General features: G+C 41.7%; 3 protein-coding genes and 1 long non-coding RNA gene across 8 annotated transcripts; all 4 read left to right on the top strand.

Annotated features, from left to right (window-relative positions):
* Nucleotides 1-75: 75 nt before the first annotated feature.
* On the top strand, nucleotides 76-1,346 carry LOC145864214 (uncharacterized). The gene is made up of 3 exons (XR_014382812.1): nucleotides 76-587; nucleotides 685-752; nucleotides 891-1,346. It is a non-coding gene; the product is annotated as an uncharacterized LOC145864214 (long non-coding RNA).
* A 661-nt stretch (nucleotides 1,347-2,007) lies between these two features.
* On the top strand, nucleotides 2,008-3,420 carry znf408 (zinc finger protein 408; the record flags this gene model as incomplete). The annotated part of the gene is given in 3 exon segments (XM_082969925.1): nucleotides 2,008-2,624; nucleotides 2,626-2,727; nucleotides 2,729-3,420. Coding segments are annotated over 3 exon segments (1,332 nt in total), but the record flags the coding sequence as incomplete, so codon positions are not given.
* A 2,824-nt stretch (nucleotides 3,421-6,244) lies between these two features.
* Nucleotides 6,245-11,102, top strand: LOC106587117 (prothrombin-like). Of its 4 annotated transcripts, none has more exons than XM_014175137.3 (14): nucleotides 6,245-6,431; nucleotides 6,609-6,769; nucleotides 6,958-6,979; nucleotides 7,276-7,347; nucleotides 7,539-7,644; nucleotides 7,738-7,871; nucleotides 8,051-8,359; nucleotides 8,497-8,607; nucleotides 8,706-8,832; nucleotides 9,746-9,913; nucleotides 10,083-10,256; nucleotides 10,363-10,541; nucleotides 10,701-10,771; nucleotides 10,873-11,102. In XM_014175137.3, the coding sequence occupies exons 1-14, from the start codon at nucleotides 6,356-6,358 to the stop codon at nucleotides 11,026-11,028; spliced, it is 1,866 nt and encodes a 621-aa protein (XP_014030612.2). In that variant the 5' UTR covers nucleotides 6,245-6,355; the 3' UTR covers nucleotides 11,029-11,102. The 4 variants fall into 4 exon arrangements, with proteins under 4 accessions (XP_014030612.2, XP_014030611.2, XP_045564687.2 ...); XM_014175136.3 differs by having other exon boundaries at nucleotides 6,955-6,979; XM_045708731.2 differs by having other exon boundaries at nucleotides 6,285-6,431; nucleotides 6,677-6,769.
* Nucleotides 11,103-11,326: 224 nt separating this feature from the next.
* arhgap1 (Rho GTPase activating protein 1) lies at nucleotides 11,327-18,796 on the top strand. Of its 2 annotated transcripts, none has more exons than XM_014175148.3 (13): nucleotides 11,327-11,514; nucleotides 12,878-13,075; nucleotides 14,145-14,240; nucleotides 14,341-14,428; nucleotides 14,606-14,737; nucleotides 14,996-15,082; nucleotides 15,166-15,264; nucleotides 15,410-15,517; nucleotides 15,647-15,723; nucleotides 15,965-16,042; nucleotides 16,193-16,321; nucleotides 16,513-16,616; nucleotides 16,842-18,796. In XM_014175148.3, exons 2-13 carry the CDS (start codon nucleotides 12,937-12,939, stop codon nucleotides 17,010-17,012), a joined length of 1,308 nt encoding a protein of 435 aa, XP_014030623.2. In that variant the 5' UTR covers nucleotides 11,327-11,514; nucleotides 12,878-12,936; the 3' UTR covers nucleotides 17,013-18,796. The 2 variants fall into 2 exon arrangements, with proteins under 2 accessions (XP_014030623.2, XP_014030624.2); XM_014175149.3 differs by lacking the exon at nucleotides 11,327-11,514 and adding an exon at nucleotides 11,563-12,333.
* Nucleotides 18,797-18,802: the final 6 nt, after the last annotated feature.

Below are 18,802 nucleotides of genomic sequence, written 5' to 3'. Positions count from 1 at the left end.
TACTGTATTATATTGACAAGGACAGCTTGAAACACAAGTCAATGAGATACGTTTCAACTTGCTATGTAGCTAGTCATTGTAAAGGACATCGAAAACGTGCATTTTTGTGTCATTGTAAGCTTGACATTGTAAATGACATTCAAAACATTTGCATTTTTGTGAGTCTCTACATTTTGTGAGTTTTTTTTATTTAACCTTTAACTAGACAAGTCAGTTAAGAACAAATTCTTATTTACAATGACAGCCTAGGAACAGTGGGTTAACTGCCTTGTTCAGAACGACAGATTTTTACCTTGTCAGCTTGGGGATTCAATCTAGCAATCTTTCGGTTACTGGCCCAATGCTCTAACCACTAGGCTACCCGCCACCCGATAGGATGGACTCTCTGGGCATGAGGGGCCCATCCATAAACCAGGACTCATTACACAGTGCTGAATGCTGTTCCTCGTGGACTGACAGTGGGCCCCTCTCTAGCAAATGATGGCCAGTTGGGGCTCTGGTGTGTAGGACATGCTCTGCAGAAAGGGATGCTTCTGGGCGTGGAAGACCAAAGCAACACCTTTGACCAAAGTGAAGACTTTACAGAGGTATGTATCAGAGTGGTTGTGATGGCGGAGGCACACACTTGCTCATGTTTCTATAACATTGCAAATGTATTGAATGTAACACATTTGTTGTCGTCAGAGCTTGATGGAAGAAGTGTATCAGATGATAATCAAGGGGCATCTTTGGGACAGGTGATATAGGATTTGGTAGGTGTCTCTAGGTAAAAAAGAATAACCCAATGGTTATTTATTTGTAGTGCTCAGCTGTATCAAACACATTAACATTACTGTCACAATTAATTTGGTAATTGGTAGTGAGAAACCCGCTTTCTTTGTTTTATGCAGATTTGCCTGTAATGCAAGGAGGAAAGATAAACAGAATGTTACTCTGTCTAAGGAAGTCTCTGTCTAAGGGTCTGCAAAGACATCAACCCAGGGACAGAACTTCTGCTTTGGAGTTCCCTAGTTGATCCTCTGGAACACGATGGAAGCCAAGGAGGGTCACTAACAACACCAGGAAAACCTCGCAAACAAGTTGCACCTCGCAAGTCTGCACAGAAAAAAAAATGTATGAAATGTATGCATTCACTACTGTAAGTCGCTCTGGATAAGAGCGTCTGCTAAATGACTAAAATGTAAATGTAAGTCCAGAGAGGATGGATCCCCAGGTGTAAACTCCACAGAGCAAGAGCTCAAGCTTATAGGTAGCCTGACACCCACATTCAGTAGCATTCTTAATACACACTAACTAATAAATATTGTACAAATAAGGATTTTATGTTATAAAATGATTACATTTTATATTTGAATAGTTTTTTCTGAAATGTTACGTGGAAGATATTTGTATGTCTTACAGAGCTTTAGGAGCACACTGAAGATTCAGACATGTCAACTTCTCCACTGGGGTCTACAGAGTCTATGGTGGTGGAGGAGGAGAAAAGCCAGACTGGAATCAAGCAAACCTCTTATCAACAAAATGAGAAAGAGATGTGTGAGAGACTCTCATTCCAGTGGTGAGAAAACAATGGAACAGAATAGAGAAGTTCACTCTTGCAAAATAATAAAAACAGAACGTTTCATTCCAGAAATAACCAATGTGCCATGCTCTGAGGACAAACTTGTGAGTCCTGTAGACGAGCCTCCAAAGAGTAGTGAAGAACCAGATAATGTGCTAAGAAAACCCCAGGAGGTGCAGGGGCCACAGGTTGTCAGGGCCAGTTGCAGACTGGCTGCTAAACCCAGGAAGGTGCATTCATTAGTCAGCTGCATCCACAAGCGTCTTCAAGGGTGCAAAAATGGGTATCTGGATCGTCAAGTGACATGGAGATTACGTCCAGAGTTGGTGATGAAAATGGACAAGCTTGCCAAGAAACAGATATAAAAGATAGAGAAAGTATAAGCTCAGATGAAATCCCAAAGGATCGTGACAAAGGGGGGAAGCAAGACACAGGGGAGCTTATGACAGCTCCAGACCTCTTTAACACCAAGGGAAAGGAGGTATACATGTGACCAGTGTGACAAGAGTTTCTTTCAGCTATGTCACCTGAAGAAGCACAAATTCACCCACTCGGACCAAAAGCCTTACTTATGCACAGAGTGTGGTAAGAATTACAGCTCCCAAGAGAACTTCAGGGCCCACCTTCTGATGCATAAGGGAGAGAGGCCATTCAAGTGCCAGCAGTGTGACAAGAACTATGGCCTGAAACGGGTCCTGAAGGAGCATGAAGTTCTCCATACAGGAGAGAGGCCTTTTGTCTGCGATATCTGTGGGAAGGCTTTTGCCCGCCGGCCTTCATTACGTATTCATAGGGAGGCCCACCGCGCTAAGGAAGAAAATGACCATGCTCCTAAGCTCAAGTGCCCTGTCTGCGGTAAAGAACTGGCCAATTCAGGCTCCCTTAGGAATCACATGCGCTTGCACACAGGAGAACGGCCTTATGCCTGTCCCCACTGCAATAAGACATTCCGACAGCGGGGGAACCTTTTGGGGCGTCTACGCATCCACACAGGGGAAAAGCCTTACAAGTGCAACCATTGCAATCAGTACTTCTCACAGGTGCCTGAACTCCGCAGACACCTCATCACACACAGCGGAAGTCTACCTCTGCCCTATATGTGGCAAAGCCTTGCGGGACCCCCACACTTTGCGGGCCCACGAACGTTTACACACAGGGGAGAGACCTCAAGTGTGAGCTGTGTGGGAAGGCCTACATCATGGTCACCAAGCTACGCCGTCACATGAAGTCCCACCTTGAGGAGAAGTCCTACAAATGTCAGACATGTGGTGCTGGCTACACGGTAATGCAGAGCCTGGTTCGCCACCAGTTCTCCCATCAAAAGAGAGAAGATAGTACATCTGGGGAGCTTGCTAACGCTCTAGCAGCTCTGGAGTCTAGCAACTCTGCCCCTGCTAGAGGCAAACCTAGAAAGACCCCTCGCAAGACAGAGGTCAAGCCATGGGTTGATGTCCCTGAAGAGAACATGGAGAGTCAGACAGTAGTGCATGTTCAGGCCATCGAAGACTTAGCCATGCCTAATTCAGGGGAGGTTATTGTCAGCACCTGTGACTCATATCATGATAGTGACATATCTTCTGTGGTAATAGAGGAAAGGTTGGAACAGGATGTGGGCCAGTTCCAGCTAAATGAGAATATCATTGAGATAATTGTCTCAGACTGTAATGATAAGTGCATTGTGGTAAGGGAGCACAAAACACACAGCAACCTGGTGATTCTACAGGGAAAGGATGGACTGAGCTTTGTGGCAGAGACAATAGAGATCAAAACGGGAGTTTAAAACTGCAATTCACACCATTTTGCTTTCTGTTGCTGTTTTTTTAAATCTTCAAATAAACCAAGAATGTGAATAAAAACTATTTTTGCCTGCTAGATGTACTTTACCTAAAAGAAGACAATAAGCAGTGGTCCCGTGTGGCTCAGTTGGTAGAGCATGGTGTTTGCAACGCCAGGGTTGTGGGTTCGATTCCCACGGGGGACCAGTACGGGAAAAAAATTATATAATAATGTATGAAATGTATGCACTGACTACTGTAAGTCGCTCTGGATAAGAGCGTCTGCTAAATGACTAAAATGACAAAATGACTTATAATGAGGGGGAAAAGTATTTGATCCCCTGCTGATTTTGTACATTTGCCCACTGACAAAGAAAGGATCAGTCTATAATTTTAATGGTAGGTTTATTTGAACAGTGAGAAACAGAATAACAACAAAAAAATCCAGAAAAACGCATGTAAAAAATGTTATAAATTGATTTGCATTTTAATGAGGGAAATAAGTATTTGACCCCCTCTCAATCAGAAAGATTTCTGGCTCCCAGGTGTCTTTTATACAGGTAACGAGCTGAGATTAGGAGCACACTCTTAAAGGGAGTGCTCCTAATCTCAGCTTGTTACTTGTATAAAAGACACCTGTCCACAGAAGCAATCAATCAATCAGATTCCAAACTCTCCACCATGGCCAAGACCAAAGAGCTCTCCAAGGATGTCAGGGACAAGATTGTAGACCTACACAAGGCTGGAATGGGCTACAAGACCATCACCAAGCAGCTTGGTGAGAAGGTGACAACAGTTGGTGCGATTATTTGCAAATGGAAGAAACACAAAAGAACTGTCAATCTCCCTCGGCCTGGGGCTCCATGCAAGATCTCACCTCGTGGAGTTGCAATGATCATGAGAACGGTGAGGAATCAGCCCAGAACTACACAGGAGGATCTTGTCAATGATCTCAAGGCAGCTGGGACCATAGTCACCAAGAAAACAATTGGTAACACACTACGCCGTGAAGGACTGAAATCCTGCAGCGCCCGCAAGATCCCTCTGCTCAAGAAAGCACATATACATGCCTGTCTGAAGTTTGCCAATGAACATTGAATGATTCGGAGGACAACTGGGTGAAGGTGTTGTGGTCAGATGAGACCAAAATGGAGCTCTTTGGCATCAACTCAACTCGCCGTGTTTGGAGGAGGAGGAATGCTGCCTATGAACCCAAGAACACCATACCCACCGTCAAACATGGAGGTGGAAACATTATGCTTTGGGGGTGTTTTTCTGCTAAGGGGACAGGACAACTTCACCGCATCAAAGGGACGATGGACGGGGCCACGGACCGTCAAATCTTGGGTGACAACCTCCTTCCCTCAGCCAGGGCATTTAAAATGGGTCGTGGATGGATATTCCAGCATGACAATGACTCAAAACCCACGGCTAAGGCAACAAAGGAGTGGCTCAAGAAGAAACACATTAAGGTCCTGGAGTGGCCTAGCCAGTCTCCAGACCTTAATCCCATAGAAAATCTGTGGAGGGAGCTGAAGGTTCGAGTTGCCAAACGTCAGCCTCGAAACCTTAATGACTTGGAGAAGATCTGCAAAGAGGAGTGGGACAAAATCCCTCCTGAGATGTGTGCAAACCTGGTGGCCAACTACAAGAAATGTCTGACCTCTCTCTGTGATTGCCAACAAGGGTTTTTCCACCAAGTACTAAAAGTCATGATTTGCAGAGGGGTCAAATACTTATTTCCCTCATTAAAATGCAAATCAATTTATAACATTTTTGACATGTGTTTTTCTGGATTTTTTTGTTGTTATTCTGTCTCTCACTGTTCAAATAAACCTTCCATTAAAATTATAGACTGATCATTTCTTTGTCAGTGGGCAAGCGTACAAAATCAGCAGGGTATCAAATACTTTTTTCCCTCACTGTATTTGGAAAATCCTTTACCATGAATATAAAATATGTTATGATATCATCAGGATAATCCATTTAGATTACTGGAGAAGGGAGACATAGCTGTGAACAAGTTAAAGATATAAGCAAATATTGACTCACATCTGTGGTGGACCTTATCTAGCCACTATCTGCAGCAAATGTTATTTTCAAGGACTGTACTAAAATAACCTGCCCCTGTATTTTAGGAAATGTCTTAATGGTTACAAAGAGAAATTCTCATGAATAGTTTTCTGACTAAAAATATATTTGATCTCTGGAGAATGTTTATGAAGGCTTTTTAAATAGCTTTACTGTATTTTAGCACACTTTTGTAAATATGGGCCATCAACAATATATTATCATTATTGTTGAAAGACTCCAATTAAAAGAGAGAAAATAAGTACCTCTGTGGTGGCTTTACAACAGTTGTATGTGTTTTTGAACACAACTTTGACTTTTCACTCTTTCTCCAATGCGTCATTCAATATTTGGGTGCAAATATTTCAATGGTTGGGACAGCCCGAGACTGAATCAGCAAATATTCTGGTTCGGAGCAACTTTAGTGTGTGTTTGCTATGCCTGTCTATGCAGCTTAGCGGCACACACTATCATAGTCTAAATTAGCAGATAGCGGTGTTTTAAAAGGTTGATTTATTGTGTATTTGTTTTTGATATTGCCTTTAAGTCTTTATCATTTGATATTCTGCTTGTAATTACTGAATATCATTTCTTTATATATATATATATATATATATATATATATATATAAAGAAATCCATGAGTTGGCCCTGACAGAAAATAAACAATGGAGAAAGCAATTCTTGACACATTGTGTGGAAAGCTTATCCATGGTCATATGTAGTAGTTTAAACTTTAATGGAAATATTGAATGCAACATTGCATGTGACATGGCCCAGATGGGAGGCGCAGCCCCAAGTCAGTCTTAGTATAGTGGTTCAATATTAACCAGGTGGATTCAGTGTAACAGAAAGTGGGGGGTTTCAATGAGTACTGGATTTTGAGGGGGTGAGAAGGTTTGGTGATGTCCTAGGTTTTACAAGGAGTTCTGTCTTAACTATCCATAAGAATGGGTCGAATACCCGCAACTCTCATTTTCACTCTACTATTTTCTTCTACTCTTCAGATCACCCTTTGTGAAAATGGTAAGATACCAGCTTATATTTACCAACCCTGAAAGCTCAAAAGCAATAAAGTTTAAAAAATATAGATATTCTGAAAATGTATACCCTTTAAACTGTTACTCCTTGATGTGAATTAGGCTATTTGTCAGTTCTAATATCACTAAACGATGGGTTGCGTTATCAAATATTTGTTTATAGTATTTCTTAATAGCAAGGAGGCCTCACAGGTTTTTATCCGTGCTAAACGGGCAAATTCCTTCCTTGAGGAGTTGAAACCTGGGAACTTGGAACGGGAGTGCATGGAGGAGATCTGTGACCATGAAGAAGCCCGTGAAGTCTTTGAAAAGCCTGACAAGACGGTGAGAATGTCTGGCTTGTTAGATTGAAGTATAATGCAAAGCAAATTCATATTCACCTTGGTATACTAGTAACTAAAACATGAGCTTTGTGTTTACCTGGGTAACAGTATGTTAATTTGCATAATAAAGTATGATTATAGTATTTCTCCCCAAATAACTGTCTAAATTGAGCTTTCTCAATTTAGAAGGCCTTTTGGGGCAACTATTTGGGTAAGTATTTGTGTTTTCTATCAAAACCTTATCCATGGAATATGTGCCGTCATCAGTCACAACACCAATGTAAATATATGGCATTGAACCAGAACAAAGTGCAACTGAGATGTGAGTCGACTTGGTTGAGGAATAGGCTTTAGCCCCAGTGTTGGTGACCCCACGCGTTTTGCTCTTCCCACACATGCTGTGCTCTTTATACTTAAAAAACAAACATTAATATCGACTTTGGCAGTGATAAGCAACTAGACAAGAATTTCCTCGTGTTTTCTAATTCTTGTTTGTCTTCTTCACAGCTTGCAAAGGCACTTCACTGCTGAGAACCAAGGATAATATAAATACATTGAGGGGGTGTATTCATCTCGATGGTAATACTTATGGCCTGATTACACTGTACATTTCAAATATGTCAATGATTTCTTGACAAAAATCTTAATGTTTGTGTTGAAACCAGCTAAAAAGTATGAGGAATCTACCAGGAAAATTGTATAATGTAAAGATAATTTTTTTGAGCTTAACATCCTGTTTCTCAAGTATTATGTGGGCCTGCATCTTACAGGATGGTGCTCAGTGGGCATTGGTGAGAACTACAACGGTACCATCTACACTACTTCCTCAGGAAAAACATGCCAGTACTGGTCCAGTAACTTCCCACACAGAATTACGTATGTATTATTGACCCCATAACCTGAGGGATGTCATTTCAAAGTTGTCCCATTCTTGCTGTGTTGTTGCTGAGGGGTAATATCTCTTCTTAGGGAGTTCAATACTTTGCTGGATGAGACCCTGTATGAGAACTATTGCAGGAACCCAGACAAAACTCCTGAAGGACCTTGGTGCTTCACCAGGGATCCCACAGTCAGGAGAGAGCAATGTATCGTTCCAAAATGTGGTATGATTTCACTACTGCATAATAATCAACATTTGGCTGCATGTTGTTGCTTAGCTGGGTGTACTTTTACACTGACAATACGGTAGTTTATATGCCTCCTTGCTCAACAACAAAGTGCAGAGCATGTTGCTTGTTGCAATATGTCTTAGCGGTCCTCTATTGTGATTGTTCCCTTACAGGTGAGCCTTGGGTACCCCCAAAAGTACCCGCTGCAGTGGATGGGAAAGCCACGTACACCAAGAAGGACTGCATGGCCAACAATGGCTTGGATTATACTGGGGATCTCTCAGTTACCATGAACGGCCAAAAGTGTCTGCCTTGGGCCTCCAGAAAGGCATTGGCACTCAGCAAAGGAAATGATTTCATCCCAGAGGTCAAACTTGTGTGGAACCACTGTAGAAACCCTGACGGAGATATGGAGGGACCCTGGTGCTATGTGGACCAGCATGGAAATACCACTGTGGACTACTGTGACCTTGAGATGTGTGGTGAGCTGTTTCACTGAGCTGAACACTTTTTCCTGTTGTAAACGATTCACTTAAAATATTAGGACTCTGAAGAAAAATATCTGACAGGTATCATAAATGCTCTTTACTGTGTGTGCTGGACTGTTGTTCTCGTTCAGATGACCCAATAGATAACTATGAGGAGGCGGCCGGCGGAAGGGAAAGGACAACACTCTCTGGGCCCAGAAAAACCTTCTTCAGCCCTCGGAGCTTTGGCAGTGGAGAGATGGGTAAGTACTATAATTTTGGACATAAAGTGTAAGGTACGGCAGACAGAGGAGGAAAGAGTCTATTTTCATGACTTTGAATTCAACTCTGCTTTATTTAGTGTGCGGAGAGCGACCCATGTTTGAGAAGATAAGTAAGAAGGACGGTAGAGAGCAAGAACTGATTGACTCCTACCAAGGAGGCCGTATTGTTAAAGGGATTGATGCAGAAGTGGCCAGTGCACCATGGTAATGAAATGAATAGATATTCAAAACACCACATTTATTCTATTGCATTACGTAGGACTACTACTTAGGATCATGGTGGGAGCGGGAAAGGAAGTTATGTGTGTCTATCATTTAGAGGATGTGTTTTGGGGTTGTCAATACATTGCCCAATTAAAAGAATGGAGTGGCTGCCGATCTGACCTTTCTACACCTTCTTCCAGACAGCTAAAGGCCCGAAGCTTTTGCACCTGAGAGATTCTCTGCTTTATACACAGTCTCTGTTCTACTCATAGAGAACAGGACTACTCTGGCGAATGGTGCCCGTTTAATAATGTTAGATCAATGCTGAATCAATGTCTGCAAGAACACATAATGATAGGAGCCTATTCTACATAACATACCCAAATATAATAGCAATAACAATAATATAATATAATAGCAATAACGTTACTGTAAGACAAAAAAACACCACCTAATTTCTTATGAGATTTTAGGATGATTGCGATCAAAGGGTCTTTTTTTTTCTCATGTGTCCAAAACTCTAAAGTACGCCACTAGGCAAAATATGTGCTTCGATTGAAACTAAACACAGGTAGGCTACGCTACAGTTTGTTAACACAATCTGCTCTAAAATACACTCACTCACAATACATTTATTCAAAACAAAACTGTAGGCTACTTTAAACGGTAGCCTATAACTCAAGAAGACCTAAATGCATATCCCCATGGAACTCAATGAGATCAAAAGGTTGGTATGCAGATGCTGCATAGATGTTTCACCTGTAAAACCTGAATAATTATAATTTTATGAATAACAGTGAGAAATGCACAAAGCCGGAAAAGTCAGATCCGCAGCCTCGGCCTTAAAAGACACAGATGTAATTTGGCAGAAGAAAATGATGATGCCTGTTACTCACGGATGCTTTGATGTCAGGCAGGTGATGCTGTACAAGAAAAGCCCCCAGGAGCTGCTGTGTGGGGCCAGTCTAATCAGTGACGAGTGGATCCTCACTGCAGCCCACTGCATCCTCTACCCGCCATGGAACAAAAACTTCACCATCAATGACATCCTGGTCCGCCTTGGCAAACATAACAGAGCTAAGTGAGTGGTTATCTCCTATTTTCCCATTTTATCTGTATTAAACAAACGATACACATTGACTTTTGCACAGTGCAACAGTGAACCATGACATGCCATAAGACTTGACGAAACAATAATATAGCCATACCAAAACGTTCTTGGCTCATACCCTATTTCAACCTAATCCCAGGTTTGAGAAGGGCACAGAGAAGATTGTGGCCATTGATGAGATAATTGTCCACCCCAAGTACAACTGGAAGGAGAACCTGAACCGGGACATCGCTCTGCTGCACATGAGGAGGCCCGTTACTTTCACTGATGAGATTCATCCTGTCTGTCTACCAACCAAGCAGGTTGCTAAGACGTAAGAGAGTGTAATGTAGCTAGCAGTAATGATTAAATATGAACTAACATTTCTGAGCTTTTTCCCATACTAGCAATGGTAGCATCCTTTTTTCTATTTCTCCTAGACTGATGTTTGCTGGCTATAAAGGCCGTGTGACAGGCTGGGGGAACCTTTATGAGACATGGGCTTCCTCCACCAAGTCTCAACCCACAGTTCTCCAGCAGATCCATCTACCCATCGTTGAACAGGATATCTGCAGAGCCTCTACCTCTATCCGCATCACTGACAACATGTTCTGTGCTGGTGAGTAGCAGTTCTCATCTCAGAATGGTAATTGTTGTATACTGCAGCTCAAGCCCATCCAATATGTTAACCAAAAGTGAATTGGTGCAGTGTGGCTTGGTGAACCACAAGTGTTACAATTAGTATGACGCTTCCTCATAATGCCCATATACTTTTCAGGCTTCAAACCAGAGGAACAGAAAACTGGCGATGCTTGCGAAGGGGACAGCGGTGGTCCCTTTGTCATGAAGGTATACAACTAGAGAAACACGAACTTCACTCATTAGACGTCTAGCAAATCCCCCTTTATATTTGATATACTCATGAGAATGACTTATATCCTCATTCACAGAGCCCAGATGACAACCGTTGGTACCAGATCGGCATTGTGTCCTGGGGAGAAGGATGTGACAGGGATGGGAAATATGGATTCTACACCCATCTTTTCCGTATGAGAAGGTGGATGAAGAAAGTTATTGACAAAACAGGGGGTGATGATGATGATTGATTGTTATTGCTTCTCATTTTCTCTACATGCAAACTGATGTAATATTGGAAATAAACGTGTGTTCCTGATCACGATCTGCTTGTTATTACTTTTTACAGAAATGAACTAAAACTAAATTCAGATCTGAGACTGCCACTATAATTCTGCATGTTGTTTTTGTGCACAAGGTTTCTGAAACAATTTTTTGGATACAGATCTAATGATGAAGTAAAAGCAAGCAGGTTTGAAACTATTTCTGCCATCATAATCAAAGATAGGCCTAGATCACACAGCTGCACGTCTCCACCTATGCCTCTGTCTCGTTTTCAGAGTCAGAAGTATAGTAGTGTGTTTGCCAAGAAAGAGATCTCTCCACCCGCCGAACGACAACCGGATGTTTGTGACTAGTGAAGCAAGCAGCTGTCACTGACATAGCTAACGTTAGTAGCCTAGCCAGCTAACAACTTAGAAAGCCTTTCAGCGGGGATCAATTTCACAGACTGTACGGTAAATCCGCCAATTTAATTTGTTTGAATCAATCAATGTATTTTACGGGTTATTGCAGCTAGCTAGGACATACACGTTAGACGAGTTAATTTGGATTATCCCCATATAACCAGAAGGTTAGCCTTAACAGCCGAGGAAAATAATGGTAACAACATACTGTGCCTTGTTAGCTAGCTACTCAACAATAATTTTGCTAACTACAGTCTACACTATAGGTTAGCTAGTGCTGGTCGATGACACGTTAGCTAGTTAACGTTTATTTTAATCTATCGACATTTGTAAAACATTGTATAGTCGTTAGGTGAACTACTGCTGTACTGTCAGTAGCTGACGTTGGCTAACGCAACGTTTTTTGTTGTTGTTAATCTATCGACATCGCAGCGTAATGAAGCATACGTGAAATAGCTAACGTTAGTTCGCTAGAAGAGTCGGGACAAATTGCAGGCTTGTTTTGCGTAACGAGAGATAGCCGTTTCTCTAAGACGCGAATCACCTTATTTTGGTTGCTGACGTTATATGGCAGTTGCAGTGTTTCGTAACATACCGTATGGCTAATTTAGCTAGATGTGTAAAATTATTGCACTTTGCCTGAATGCATTTCTCCTCCCGTGGACTGCGCATACAGGAATGTGTTTCTGACTTCAGTCGTGATATTTAAAGAACCAACATATCAGAACGGATTGCATCTCATAGATGGGGAGGACTGTATTTGAGCCTTGCAGCCAAATGAAGAACGTCGGGTAGCACAACAACGCTGCTTCTTCCATCACAACCCCTGTGGTGTTGTAAAATAGATTGGGTCATTCCATGCGAAAATCGGTGTGTGTGTGAAATGTTGTGTAGGCCTTCCACAAACAAACCAGCCATGCAATTGTTGCTGCATTTGACAGACAAGTATTCAAATGATACAAAATGCTAACCTGGTTGCAGATGTGAAATAGGCCTAGTGTAAAGGACAATAGCTTATTGACCTATTTGTTTATTCCGTCCATGTTTCATGCATTGTCCTTTCTGGCCCCATTGGAGTGGCTCTTCTGCAGTTATGACGTATCAGTAAAGCTTTTTAAAAAAAATGGTAGCTTAGTTGCATGGATTTCGCACAGGGTGCATTACAGCAGTGATAAATTACCACAAAGCACAAGAGAAAATGCATCTTTAAAAAATCTGCCTGTTAACAAATGTTTAGCTGTTTTATTTGTCTAAATTAGGAGGGAATCGACACAGTCAGAAGAATGCTTTTCTTTTGAGGAAGACTCTAAAAAAACAAGATCTTGAAAGTGATCCCACTGCTGAGATAAGGTGCTATCTCATTGCATTAGATGATCAACATCCATCCAGAACTTAACACTTGTTTCTGTGACAGGAGGCTGGCTGAGCACCTGACCAGACTTTATTCCGTGTGGAGTCCTATAGTACACCACCATGTCTTCAGACCTTCTGGTTGACCTCAATGATGACCTTGGAGTAGATGATCCCCCCAGCAATGCCCTGGACCAGCTCAAATTGTCTCCAATGGGGGACAAGCTGTGGCCCCCAGATGACTCCAGTATGAGCAAGTCTGGTAAGAACCTAAAGGCAGTTAAAAGGAACGCTGGACCTCTCTGTGCTGTCAGAAATCAAATCAAATAACTTCCTGAAATTTAAAAATTGCTTAAAGAATTTCTAGTGTTCTAAAAGCCAACTAATCCCTCGAGTAAAACAAAATCATGAGATCACTGTTTTAAAAAGCCACATTCCTGGCAAAATAATGTTTGCCCTTGTAATATGATACCAATCAGCCTGTTGTAAGATCAGCTGAGTTTTTAGAAATGGAACGTTGTTGTAGGACCATTACTATTGCTGTTATTTCCCTAAACATCTTTACCGTCTTATAGTTTTACGTCAATCTGTCTTTAGTCCAAGGGAAGAGTCAAAAAGAGCCTTCTTCACAGCCCATTGCGGTGAGCCATTTGTTACTCATGTGTCATATTATCGCAACTTCATTGCGTATTGCCCTCTGATGCAGTGTGCATTCATTAGTTATGCATTCTATTTGTAGGCACAGTCAAATTTCTGTTTCACAGCAGATCTCCAGCCCCTGTCTGATTGGAGTTAGAGGGGTGGGGAGGTTGAAGACTATGCCATTATTTGTGGCTAATAGATGCATCTACAGCACCGTGATTTAGAGTTTGAGTTATTCTCAGAATTATTACTAATTATTCATGAACAGATGATGAAAGAGAAGGGAACAAGGGTTCATCTTATGAGATACCAAATGAAGCGCACACTGTCTCACCCCGCCTCGGGCAACTGCATGTTAATGACTAACTCTGTGAGAAGGGCATTGGTTTAGTCAGTGTGGCCTGCAGATTGCTGCTGACAGAAGTACACAATGCAGATGTCGAGGTCATGTGTGTGGGTTAGCCCGTGAAATGCAATGTCTCACCTATCTACTTGTTTCAGTATGCATCGAGAAGAGGCTCAAAGGGTGTTTGCAAACTCATTCTAAGAGTGCCTGAGCAGTGAGCACATACTGTCCGTGACGGGGCAGATCCAAAACGTTGAGTTGTGACATTTTTTGAGCGATCTGACCCCAAAGATATGAGCTAGTGTGAGATGGTTGAATGTGTCCCTTTCTTGTCTCTCAACAGAGACGGACATATCCAAGCAATTGGGGGAGGGGTCACACCTGACCTGGGACCACCCATACTATGATATTGCCAGGCATCAGATTGTAGAAGTAGCAGGTAAGCTACACATGTAGAGACAAAGTTCTTATCTGTGCTGAATATCATGTTCAGTCTTGAATCCAGTTGACGTTGTTTCCTCTCTCACTCTGCTGTCAAGGTGATGATAACTTTGGCAGGAAGGTGATTGTCTTCAACGCCTGTCGAATGCCCCCTCACCACGAACTGGACCACCACAAGCTACTGATGTGGGTGTTATTGTTTGAGATTATTGAGACATTTTCATCCTGCCAAATTTGTAATAAATTGCCTCTTGTTTGTGCTTTGATTTCCCCCCCCCACTGCTAGTCAAGTTAGTAGTCGTTGTGTTTTGTGTTTTCATAAGTGATGAGAATTGACTTCTCAACTATCATACTATTATCCAGGTATCTGAAGGCCACCCTAGACCAGTATGTTGAGAGCGACTACACCCTCATCTACTTCCATAATGGCCTCACCAGTGAGAACAAGCCATCTCTCAGCTGGCTGAGAGACGCCTACAGAGAATTTGACCGGAAGTGAGTCCCAGCCTACCTCCAGCCAGACACTGGGGACCATAGTCGCAAAGCACATTTGATAGTTTTTCACCTATGAATGATGAGATGCACTCCATTTCACCAGAGATCTGAATCGGAAAACTAAAGCCAAAGAGGAAGTGGACTTTGCCCTCACCCATATTTAAGTCTATAAAAAAAGGAGGGTGCTTTATTTGCACTTATGGCTTGACTTCTCTAACAACAAAAGTTTACGTTTGCTGAGTGCTCTGTTTTCTTCAGGTACAAGAAGAACATCAAGGCGCTGTACATTGTCCACCCCACCATGTTCATCAAGACTCTTCTCATCCTCTTCAAGCCTCTCATCAGGTTAGCATTCCAGCACCAGAGATGCTCTTTATTCCTTTAACTGTAAAGTGTTTGCCTTGTGTGATGATTCCTTTCTTTTCTAGCTTCAAGTTTGGACGAAAGATCAACTACATCAACTACCTGAGTGAACTGGAGGACATTGTTAAGTGTGAGCAGCTAGTGATACCCACCCGGGTGCGAGAGTAAGAACATTTCTCACACGTTACGTGTAACTACTGTATCTCAACATTGGCAATGAATTATTCCCTCTTGCGTAATGGATGTCTATTTGTGATGTCTGACTATATTAAGTGCGTTACTCTGCTTTCTCACACCCAAAACCGTTAGCTATGATGAAAAAATCCGAGCCTCACTGAAAGCGTCAGTTCAGGCCCAGATGTCTCCCCCTCGCAGTCCACCACTGCCCAATCAACAGTTTGGAGTCCCCTTGCCAACGTAGGTAGCTGGATGAGGGCTGTTGTATTTCACTCCCTCAATATCCGACCTTATCGTTACGTACGTAAGATATTCTCCTGTGTACGTTTCAATGGTTTTTAAGGGTTTGGTTCTTGTTGATTTGTCAAGGCTAAGAGCGAGAAGTTCTGACAACGAAGCAGTCCCATTAGTGATGCGAGACACAGTGGCCTTCTTAATGGAACAAGGTAAGCACCATTTTTGCATGTTTTACCAGTGGTAATTTTGCTTGATGATGATGATGATGATGGGTTCAACTTTTGAGTCTTTGTTCTGATGATCATCTTTTGGACAATTCCGTTCTAATTTCATGGATACTCTACCTAGATTAGTATTTGACTTGCAAAACAAGGCTAATTCTGCTATTTGATTCTGTTTTACAAAAGGTTTTGTTTCGATGGTTTCCCCCATTTATCTGTCCTGTCTTAGGTCTTGAAATTGAGGGGATATTCCGGCGGTCAGCCAACGTGACCCTCGTTAAGGATGTTCAGCACAGATATAACTCGGGTGAATGATTTTCACTCATCGTTACTCTTAAATGAATATCTAAAAATAATATCTGTTCTTGAAATCCCTGGGTACACCTAATTTTCTCTTTGGCTGTAGCTGTGGGATTTGTACGACTGTGTCTGTAATTGTGTCTGTCTGTGTCTCCAGGTGAGGAGGTGAGTTTTTCCCAGATGGAGGACGTTCACCTGGCAGCTGTCATCCTCAAGACATTCCTCAGAGAACTACCAGAACCCCTCCTCACCTACCAGCTCTACAACGACATTGTCAACTTCCACAGTAAGTCTGGGGAAGACTCTCTTATCCTCCACACAGTAGATGATGGGGATATATTTTTACCTTTGTTACTATAGCTATTCAAAATATCACTACAGCTGTCAATTTGTTTTGTAGGTCGTAATCCTTAGACGATAGTTCTAAGTCATAGCAGTATAACCATAAAGGGTCTGTTTGTTATGCTCATTCCTCAGATGTTGACAGCAGTTCCCAAGTGACTGCGATCCGGAACATGCTGGCAATGCTCCCTGAGGAGAACTATGCCTCCCTGAAGTTCCTCATTGAGTTCCTGGTACAGGTATGTTTTCTGTCATATATCCCCAGCTGAATACTTCTCAGAAGCTCTGCAAACACTCCATTTTGTCTTTGGAGGCCTGTTATTCTACGGTTCTGTCTAAATAGTCTACGATCTTGGCATTTAGTACTGCCTGGTGACACTGGCCCTCACCAGTTTTTGTAAATAAACCAGTGAGTAGTTTTGTTCTTATTGATATTCTACAAACATGCACGCTTGCCCATGTAGGTGTCCGCACAGAGTGAGATCAACAAGATGAACAACGCCAACCTGGCAGTGGTGTTCGGACCCAACCTGCTCTGGGGACAAGACGCTGCCATGACACTCAGTGCCATCGGCCCCATCAATAACTTCACCAGAACTCTGTTGGACCAACACGAAAAGGTCTTTTCCCCCTAAGACGTCTCCTGTACAGCCATCTCTAACCACGCCCCATTCATTCGGTGTTTAAATCCCCATCTGACCCTGTCTCTGTATTGGTCTAGTACAGTGTAACTGTGTCTCTCCCAGTGCCCCTAGTAGTGTTGCCAAATGCATGAGTGTATTGTGACTGAGGACACAGAGAGAAAAAAAGACAGGGGAGACGAACCATTGAAGATGCCAAAATAGGCCAAAAGTCAGGTTAGAAGTCAGGTATGAAGAAGGCTTTAATGTCTCCGCCAGATATCTATCACTCAGGAAAAGTTCAACACAGTGTACACGATTTGGTACTTTAAAACAATTGGAATAACCGAAACCAGTTCACATCTGTTCGGGTTTGAGTCATATCAAGTATTTATTTTGATGGTACAGATTTCCGAGAACATTTTATGCAATGTTTTGTATCTGGGGAGCAAGATATATTTCATATTAATTTACTTGGCATGTCTAGTCCTATTTGCGTTGGAACAAATCATTTTAGAATTTCATAAATGATCGGTCGCTATAGTCAATGTGCCAGTGTACTCCAGTATTCAATGTAGTCTAAATTCTATCTGGAGTTTATATTTTGGCACACCTTATTTAAGTATAATGGCTATGTGTAAAGCTACAGTCTATAGCTAAGTAAAACCATAAGTGTGTATTTCCGTTATGTTTGTCACATATCGCCTTACTTTTTAAATGTTTACTCATCTGAAAAAACATACTGGTATACCCTTTTAAATATTTCCAGCAAGCCTTCGTTTGTTTCTTTCTGCTGCATTACAGTTGCCAAGTCTTCATTTTTGATCATTTGTACAGGTCAACTATAAAAAAAAAAAAATACTAGTCTTAATCATGTAACTTCTACATTTCATGTTATGCCTGATTAGCTTTCTCAATGCAGGACAGTGTTCATGATACATATTCTACTTTTGTGTGCATTATTACTCTACCTATGGCAGTTAGCAGTTTATTCCTTGAAAATCACTATCCAGATATAAAGGCTTTGATGGCGAAAGATCTTCATGAAGCCTTAAAGTCAATAGGGGGAATAGAAGGGCTCCTAATCATGGATAGACTGAAATGCTGTGTACTTACAGACCCATTGGGCTCTCAGGCCATACTGTATTTCAGTTTTTTCTGTATGTTAACTGTTAGATGAGTTGTTTCTGAGCCTTATTTTGTCAATTTTGACATCCGTTGCTTTTCAATTCCAAATCAACCAAAGAATTATGGTTGCGTTGGAGAACACTAAGAGGGTTCCATTTGATAATTTTTTTTAAACCTTAAAACATACATTTCTTTTCTATTTGCAGTGGCCAAACTTTTGGGGGTACAACTCCTGTGCTTTGTAATCCTGAATGACTTTGTAATGAACATATCCTGAACAAGAACAGTGCTAATGTTAAGACTGAATAAGTAAGAGTTCTGTTGTGCTTCTATGTTTTGTTTATTATGAAAACTTCCTAATCATGTCAATGAAACAATTGCATTGACATACGGATCAGTGGCTTAGTAGAACCTTTGACCCCATTTGCGTCTGTGTGCCTTAAGGAAACAGGCGAGTAACTACCACTTGTCATATCTCGTGAACATTGTGCCCGTTTGTCTACCTTTATTGTACTGTTTATCTGTATTGTCAAATAAGTATTTCCTGGTTGCTACAGTGAAAATGAAATTTCTCTTTAAGAGTATTTTCCTCAGTTCTAGGTATCTTAGTTTCAAGATCTTTTTTTATGTTGTGAATATAAAGTATAAATAAAAGGTGATGGTTAAAAGTGCCTTCG

Source organism: Salmo salar, chromosome 26, assembly GCF_965601325.2.
Source record: "Salmo salar chromosome 26, fSalSal1, whole genome shotgun sequence".
Taxonomy (NCBI): domain Eukaryota; kingdom Metazoa; phylum Chordata; class Actinopteri; order Salmoniformes; family Salmonidae; genus Salmo; species Salmo salar.
Note: the sequence above shows the minus strand (reverse complement) of the source record. Positions and strands in the feature narration are given on the sequence as shown.